The sequence below is a fragment of the Globicephala melas genome, chromosome 19 (genome assembly GCF_963455315.2).
Source record: "Globicephala melas chromosome 19, mGloMel1.2, whole genome shotgun sequence".
Classification (NCBI taxonomy): Eukaryota; Metazoa; Chordata; class Mammalia; order Artiodactyla; family Delphinidae; genus Globicephala; species Globicephala melas.
The window spans coordinates 36,673,066-36,682,230 of NC_083332.1; the positions used below are offsets into that span (position 1 = coordinate 36,673,066).

General features: G+C 40.6%; 1 protein-coding gene and 1 pseudogene across 1 annotated transcript; both read left to right on the forward strand.

Annotated features, from left to right (window-relative positions):
* The first annotated feature begins 8,013 nt into the window (after positions 1-8,013).
* On the forward strand, positions 8,014-8,238 carry LOC115857014 (SNRPN upstream reading frame protein-like). The gene has a single exon (XM_060289757.1). The coding sequence runs from the start codon at positions 8,014-8,016 to the stop codon at positions 8,236-8,238; it is 225 nt and encodes a 74-aa protein (XP_060145740.1).
* A 125-nt stretch (positions 8,239-8,363) lies between these two features.
* On the forward strand, positions 8,364-9,165 carry LOC115857013 (small nuclear ribonucleoprotein-associated protein N pseudogene; annotated as a pseudogene).

Here is a 9,165-nt window from a genome sequence, read left to right on the forward strand (position 1 = left end):
ATGGCTCACGGGCCCAGCCGCTCCACGGCATGTGGAATCTTCCCGGACCGGGTCACGAACCCGTGTCCCCTGCATCGGCAGGCGGACTCCCAACCACTGCGCCACCAGGGAAGCCCTCTCAGTAATATTTTTAGTGTATATATGTGTATATATATATCCCCATATATATATATATATATAAGTATACCTGTCATATATATATATTTTTATATATATATATATATATATATGACATATACATTTGTGTAGGTTTATAATTTGATGGTGGTCCAGTGGTAAAGAATCCGCCTTGCAATGCAGGGGATGTGGGGTTGATCCCTGGTTAGGGAACTAAGATCCCACATGCTGCGGGACAGCTGAGCCCTGTGCCACAACTACTGAGCTCATGCACTTCAACTAGAGCCCACGTGCCATAAACTACAGAGCCCATGCACCCTGGAGGCTGCGCGCCACAACTAGAGAAGAGAAAACCCGCACACCACAACTAGTGAGAAGCTGGCGCACCACGATGAAAATCCCGCATGCCTCAAAAAAGATCCCGCGTGCCACAACTGAGACCTGACTCAGCCAAAAATAAGTAAAATAAATAAATGTAATTGGATGAAACTTTATATTCAGATGTTCTTGGAATCTGTCTGCATCAGTTTTCTGTGACTTTGATTTTAATCATGCAAGGATGATGAGGACTCTCTTAAAGGAATGTCTATCATGGTGCCCCATACAGAGAGACCCTTACTTACGGTTACAGTGGTTCTATGACATGATCAAATTAATGGAGACATGGTTCCTAGGTTTCTTTAAACACTCCATATCAGATTGACCGTGGGGCATCTACTTTCTGCCCCTGTCACAATCCCAGATGACTGGCTAAATCACGGTGGTCTAATAACAAAGTTATGCTTGGGTGTGTGTTGGGCTTGATTACAAAAGGCAACTAATCTGGGGGATGGACTCTATCTCCATTCCATTTTATACTTTCATGAATGAAATTTTAATTATATGCATTGATACAAACATAAACAAGAATTTTGCATGACATTTAATACGTTTGGGGACCAAACTGGTCCCAGTCTCTCAAACCCATCTGCCTTTGTACATATGTTATTGCCAGTTTATAATGCACTTTTCCCTTACACTTTCTTTTCAACTTGAAATTCCTTCTCAGCAGTCTAGATCAAAATGTCTATTTAGGTCTTCTGCCCGTTTTTGGATTGGGTTGTTTGATTTTTTGATATTGAGCTGCATGAGCTGCTTGTATATTTTGAAGATTAATCCTCTGTCGGTTGCTTCGTTTGCAAACATTTTCTCCCATTCTGAGGGTTGTCTTTTCATCTTGTTTATGGTTTCCTTTGCTGTGCAAAGGCTTTTAAGTTTCATTAGGTCCCATTTGTTTATTTTTGTTTTTATTTCCATTTTTCTAGAAGGTGGGTGAAAAAGGATCTTGCTGTGATTTATGTCATACAGTGTTCTGCCTATGTTTTCCTCTAAGAGTTTTATAGTGTCTGGCCTTACATTTAGGTCTTTAATCCATTTTGAGTTTATTTTTGTGTATGGTGTTAGGGAGTGTTCTAATTTCATTCTTTTACATGTAGCTGTCCAAAGAAAATATGCAGATTGCCAACAAACACATGAAAGGATTCTCAGCATCACTAATCATTAGAGAAATGCAAATCAAAACTACAATGAGGTATCACTTCACACCAGTCAGAGTGGCCATCATCAAAAAATCTACAAACAATAAATGCTGGAGAGGGTGTGGAGAAAAGGGAACCCTCCTGCACTGTTGGTGGGAATGTAAGTTGATACAGCCACTATGGAGAACAGTATGGAGGTTCCTTAAAAAACTGCAAATAGAACTACGGTATGATGCAGCAATCCCACTACCGGGCATATACCCTGAGAAAACCATAATTCAAAAAGAGTCATGTACCAAAATGTTCATTGCAGCTCTATTTACAATAGCCAGGACATGGAAGCAACCTAAGTGTCCATCATCGGATGAATGGATATAGAAGATGTGGCACATATATACAATGGAATATTACTCAGACATAAAAAGAAACGAAATTAAGCTATTTGTAATGAGGTGGATAGACCTAGAGTCTGTCATACAGAGTGAAGTAAGTCAGAAAGAGAGAGACAAATACCGTATGCTAACACATATATATGGAATTTAAGAAAAAAAAATGTCATGAAGAACCTAGGGGCAGGACAGGAATAAAGACCCAGATGTAGAGGATGGACTTGAGGACATGGGGAGGGGGAAGGGTAAGCTGGGACGAAGTGAGAGAGTAGCACTGACATATATACACAACCAAATGTAAAATAGATAGCTAGTGGGAAGCAGCCGCATAGCACAGGGAGATCAGCTCTGTGCTTTGTGACCACCTAGAGGGGTGGGATAGGGAGGGTGGGAGGGAGATGCAAGAGGGAAGAGATATGGGAACCTATGTATATGTATAGCTGATTCACTTCGTTATACAGCAGGAACTAACACACCATTGTAAAGCAATTATACTCCAATAAAGATGTTAGGAAAAAAACAACCCACAATGCTGTATTCTCTTTGAAACATCAACTGACATTGTTACAGTATTTTTTTACATATGTATATGAGACAATTTCATATCATATTGTAATTTTCACGTATTTTTATACATATTATACTAGTCAGAGAGGTTCTAGAGCTTAGGGGCTAGTGCTTGCTCCATAAAAAAAAAAATCCCCAAGACCAAGGTAGGCACTCAGTGAATATTAGTTTTAAAAAATTGTTCAAAGGTAAATACGGGTATGTAAATAGGATATTTACAATTTATAAGAAAGGCTAAAAGAAAATGGAGACCAAGATGTGGTAACATTTAGAGATAGTTGAAAAAATGGAGTCACCTTGTAGAGAAATTGTGGTCCTTGTGCACTCTTTGTGGAAATATAAAATGGTGCAGCTGCCATGGAAAACAGTATAACAGTTCCCCCCAAATTAAGAATGTAATTACTATATGATTCAGCAATCCCACTTCTGTGTATATACCTAAAAGGATTGAAAGCAGGGTCTCAAAGAGGTGTTTGTACAACCATGTTCATAGCAGCATTATACATAATTGCTCCAAAGTTGGCACAATTCAGGTGTCCATCGATGGATGAATGGATAAACAAAATGTGGTGTGTACATACAATGAAGTATTATTCAGCCTTAAAAAGGAGGGGAATTCTAATGCATGCTACAACATGGATGAACCTTGAGGACATTCTGCTAAGTGAAATAAGACAGATGCAAAAAGGCAAATGCTGTGTGATTCCATTTATATGAAGTACCCAGAGTACAAAAATTCATAGAGAGAGAAAGGAGTTTAGTTGCCAGTGACTCAGGGTAAGGGGAAATGAATTGTTTAATGGGTGTAGCATTTCAGTTTTGCAAGATGAAAAGAAATTTTGAGATTGCTTGCACCAAAATGTGAGTGTACTTAACACTACTGAACTGTATTAACCTCAAAATGGTTAAATGGCAAATTTTATCTTATGTATATTTCACCACAATTTAAAATAACTGATAAAGTCAAGACATCCACATTATATATATCACAATTATGTCAGACTAATTCATCACAAAAGTATTTTAATATATATAACTTTGGTTATAAATTTTGGGGCAGCGAGTTTATTTTTTATTTTATCTTTTATTTTTTTAACATCTTTATTGGAGTATAATTGCTTTACAATGGTGTGTTAGTTTCTGCTTTATAACAAAGTGAATCAGTTATACATATAAATATATTCCCATATCTCTTCCCTCTTCCATCTCCCTCCCACCCTCCCTATCCCACCCCTCTAGGTGGACACAAAGCACTGAGCTGATCTCCCTGTGCTATGCGGCTGCTTCCCACTAGCTATCTATTTTACATTTGGTAGTGTATATATGTCAGTGCTACTCTCTCACTTCGTCCCAGCTTACCCTTCCCCCTCTCTGTGTCCTCAAGTCCATTCTCTACGTCTGTGTCTTTATTCCTGTCCTGCCCCTAGGTTCATCAGAACCTGTTTTTCCTTTTAGATTCCATATATATGTGTTAGCATATGGTATTGGTTTTTCTCTTTCTGACTTACTTCACTCTGTATGACAGACTCTAGGTCCATCCACCTCACTACAAATAACTCAATTTCGTTTCTTTTTATGTCTGAGTAATATTCCATTGTATATATGTGCCACATCTTCTTTATCCATTCATCCGATGATGGACACTTAGGTTGTTTCCATGTCCTGGCTATTGTAAATAGAGCTGCATGAACATTTTGGTACATGACTCTTTTTGAATTATGGTTTTCTCAGGGTATATGCCCAGTAGTGGGATGGCTGGGTCATATGGTAGCTCTATTTTTAGTTTTTTAAGGAACCTCCATACTGTTCTCCATAGTGGCTGTATCAATTTACATTCCCACCAACAGTGCAGGAGGATTCCCTTTTCTCCACACCCTCTCCAGCATTTATTGTTTGTAGATTTTTTGATGATGGCCACTCTGATTGGTGTGAGGTGATACCTCATTGTAGTTTTGATTTGCATTTCTCTAATGATTAGTGATGTTAAGCATCCTTTCATGTGTTTGTTGGCAATCTGTATATCTTCTTTGGAGAAATGTCTACTTAGGTCTTCTGGCCATTTTTGGAGTGGGTTGTTTGTTTTTTTGATATTGAGCTGCATGAGCAGCTTGTAAATTTTGGAGATTAATCCTTTGTCAGTTGCTTCATTTGCAAATATTTTCTCCCATTCTGAGGGTTGTCTTTTCGTCTTTTTTATGGTTTCCTTTGCTGTGCAAAAGCGTTTAAGTTTCACTAGGTCCCATTTGTTTATTTTTGTTTTTATTTCCATTTCTCTAGGAGATGGGTCAAAAGGGATCATTCTGTGATTTATCTCATAGAGTGTTCTCCCTATGTTTTCCTCTAAGAGTTTTATAGTGTCTGGCATTACATTTAGGTCTTTAATCCATTTTGAGTTTACTTTTGTGTTTGGTGTTAGGGAATGTTGTAATTTCATTCTTGTACATGTAGCTGTCCAGTTTTCCTAGCACCACTTATTTGAAGAGGCTGTCTTTTCTCCATTGTGTATTCTTGCCTCCTTTATCAAAAATAAGGTGACTATATGTGTCTGGGTTTATCTGTGAACTTTCTATCCTGTTCCGTTGATCTATATGTCTGTTTTTGTGCCAGTACCATATTATCTTGATTACTGTAGCTTTGTAGTATAGTCTGAAGTCAGGGAGCCTGATTCCTCCAGCTCTGTTTTTCTTTCTCAAGATTGCTTTGGCTATTCGGGGTCTTTTGTGTTTTCATACAAATTGTGAAATTTTTTGTTCTAGTTCTGTGAAAAATGTCATTGGTAGTTTGATAGGGATTGCATTGAATCTGTAGATTGCTTTGGGTAGTATAGTCATTTTCACAATATTGATTCTTCCAATCCAAGAACATGGTATATCTCTCCATCTATTTGTATCATCTTTAATTTCTTTCATCAGTGTCTTATAGTTTTCTGCATACAGGTCTTTTGCCTCCTTAAGAGGTTTATTCTTAGGTATTTTATTCTTTTTGTTGCCATGGTAAATGGGAGTGTTTCCTTATTTTCTCTTTCCAATTTTTCATCATTAGTGTATAGGAATGCAAGAGAGTTCTGTGCATTAATTTTGTATCCTGCTACTTTACTGAATTCATTGATTAGCTCTAGTAGTTTTCTGGTAGCATCTTTAGGATTACCTATGTATAGTATCATCTGCCAACAGTGACAGTTTTACTTCTTCTTTTCCAATTTGGATTCCTTTTATTTCTTTTTCTTCTCTGATTGCAGTGGCTAGGACTTCCAAAACTCTTTTGAATAATAGTGGTGAGAGTGGGCAACCTTTTGTTGTTCCGGATCTGAGAGGACATGTTTTCAGTTTTTCACCATTGAGAACGATGTTGGCTGTGGGTTTGTCATATATGGCCTTTATTATGTTGACATAAGTTCCCTCTATGCCTACTTTCTGGAGGGTTTTTAATCATAAATGGGTGTATCCTTACATTCCTGGGATAAACCCCACTTGATCATGGTGTATGATCCTTTTAATGTGCTGTTGGATTCTGTTTGCTAGCTTTTGTTGAAGATTTTTGCATCTATGTTCATCAGTGATATTGACCTGTAGTTTTCTTTTTTTGTGACATCTTTGTCTGGTTTTGGTATCAGGGTGATGGTGGCCTCGTAGAATGAGTTTGGGAGTGTTCCTCCTTCTGCTATATTTTGGAAGTTTGATAAGGATAGGTGTTAGCTCTTCTCTAAATGTTTGATAGAATATTTTTAATTTTTTAAGTATAGTTGATATACCATGTTGTGCTAATTTCTGCTGTACAATGAAGTGACTCAGTTATACACATATATACATTCTTTTTTTATATTATTTTCCATTGTCCTTTATCCCAGGAGATTAGATACAGTTCCCTGTGCTATACAGTAGGACCTTGTTGTTTATGCATTCTGAATGTAATAGTTTGCATCTACTAACCCCAAACTCCCAGTCCATCCCTCGCTCTCTCCCCCCACCCCCTTGGCAACCGCAAGTGTGTTCTCTTTTACTGTGAGTCTGTTTATGTTTTGTAGATAGGTTCATTTTTGCCATATTTTACACTCCACATATAAGTGATATCACATGTTATTTGTCTTTCTCTTTCTGACTTGCTTCACTTAGCATGATAATTTCTAGTTGCATCCATGTTGCTGCAAATGGCATTATTTCCTTATTTTTTTATGGCTGAGTCTTATTCCATTCTATATATATGTACCACATCTTCTTTATCCATTCATCTTTAGATGGACACGTAGGTTGTTTCCATGTTTGGCTATTGGGAATAGTGCTGCTATAAACATAGGGTTGCATGCATCTTTTTTTTTTTTTTTTTTTTTTTGCGGTACGCAGGCCTCTCACTGTTGTGGCCTCTCCCATTGCGGAGCACAGGCTCCGGACGTGCAGGCCCAGTGGCCATGGCTTATGGGCCCAGCCGCTCCACGGCATGTGGGATCCTCCCAGACCAGGGCATAAACCCGTGTCCCCCGCATCGGCAGGCCGACTCTCAACCACTGCGCCACCAGGGAAGCCCACATGTATCTTTTTGAATTATAGTTTTGTCCAGATGTATGCCCAGGAGTGGGATTGCTGGATCATATGGTAGTTCTACTTTTAGTTTTCTGAGGACCCTCCATACTGTTTTCTGTAGTAGCTACACCAACATACATTCCCACCAACAGTGTAGGAGGGTTCTTGGGGCAGCTAGTTTAAATAGAGATTATCTGGTTGTTACAGAGGTATCCACATGCAAAAGAGAATTTACTGTTTTATAATTTTAATACCAATCCATTAAGATGTATTTATTGCATATTCACAGTGTTTCATAGCCTTTAGTCATTGGGAGAAAGGATAAAAATGAATATCAAAAAGGTGACTGCCTGACTGTATTCTAAGGGTTTTTATATAGCGAAGTCATAGCTCATAACACATTAAGGGAATTGACACAGCTGCTTTGTAAAGTCAGACATTCTGGCATTGTTCTAGAATAAATCTTAGCTGAAAATTAACTCAAGAAATTCGGAGCACTGACACCAGTAAGAAAGGACAATGAGCTTTGCAACAACATTCTTGGTCAGTTGGATCTACTATAATTGTTCTTAAATGCTCACCTAGCGGTTGCTTTAGCAATATCTCTCCAGGGGAAAATGGCCAAGCAGGAAAACCTGAGTGTCCTCAGCTGTTTCTCCGCAGTGATGTAAGTCTTTTAAATGAGATCTGTCGAGTTTCACTTTCCTACCTCTGAAGCTGTTGGGAATGGCCTAGAGAAAGGCAAGTTGAAAGGCAGCTATCAAAAGTGGGTTCAGGGGTGTGGCCACCCATGTGCAGCCTGAGCCAGAGTGATTGGATGGTGCTGTCGTGGCAGGAGCAGTGCAGAGTGGGGCGGCTGCTGGAGATGCCTGACCTGTTCTGTTCTGTTCTGAGGCCAGCGGTGTGATGGAGCGGGCCAGGGCCCATTTACACCTGAGGTGGACTGTTGAACAGCACGTACCAGAGGTAGAAGTCCAAGTTAAACATAGAAGGATAGCCTCACTGAGCAACCAGGAGTGTCACCTGTACCCGAGGCCATCTCAGCAGCAGCAGCAGCAGCAAGTCCCTGTGGTGGATTTCCATGCAGAACTGAGACAGGCGTTCTTAGCTGAGATACCGAGAGGTTGTTAAAGCAGTATTGGAACACCCAGGTAGCTGATTTCAAGAGAACACAAACAAAATAAAAACAGGCTCTATCTGCTGTTTGAAGCTTCTGCCCCAGCTTGCATTGTTTGGTGGAGAACCTTCGACATACCTTAATCTGTAGCCTTCCCTTAGGTCTTAAGGATCCCGAAACTTTCCTGTGGGCATTGGGTTTGGTGGAGCAGCAATCATGACTGTGGGGAAGAGCAGCAAGATGCTGCAGCACATTGACTGCAGGGTGAGATGTGTCCTGCAAGATGATTGGATCTTCACTGGCACCTTTAAGGCTTTTGACAAGCATACGAACTTGACGCTCTGTGATTGTGATGAGTTCAGGAAGATCAAGCCAAAGAATTCCAAGCAGCCAGAGCGTGAAGAAAAGCGGGCTTTGGATCTGGTGTTGCTGTGCCAGGAGAACTTGGTTTCCATGACTGTGGAGGGACCACCCCCCAAAGATACTGGCATTGCTTGGATATCACTTGCTGGAGCTGGAGGAGGCCCTGCGGTTGGCAGAGCAGCTGGCAGAGGTGTTCCACCCGGTGTTCCAATTCCCCAGGCTCCTGCTAGATTAGCAGGCCCTGTCCGAGGGGTTGCGGGGGAGGCATCCCAACAGGTAATGACCCTACAGGGAAGAGGCATTGTAGCAGCTGCTGCAGGTGCTGCTACTGCCAGCACTGCTGGAGCCCCAACTCAGTATCCACCAGGACAGGGGACTGCCCCCACACCTGTTGGTTGAGCAACCCTACCTCCAGGAATTATGGCTCTTGCACCTGGTATGAGACCACCCATGGGCCCACCAATTAGGCTTCCCCTACTTGAGGGACTCCAATAGGCATGCCCCCTCCAGGAATGAGACCCCCTCCCCCAGGAGTAAGAGGTCCACCTCCACCATGAATGTGGCCACCAAGACCCTAG

Bases quoted from the DNA above. Each gene is read 5' to 3' on its own strand.
- LOC115857014 (XM_060289757.1), top strand. From the start codon at position 8,014: ATGGAGCGGGCCAGGGCCCATTTACACCTGAGGTGGACTGTTGAACAG.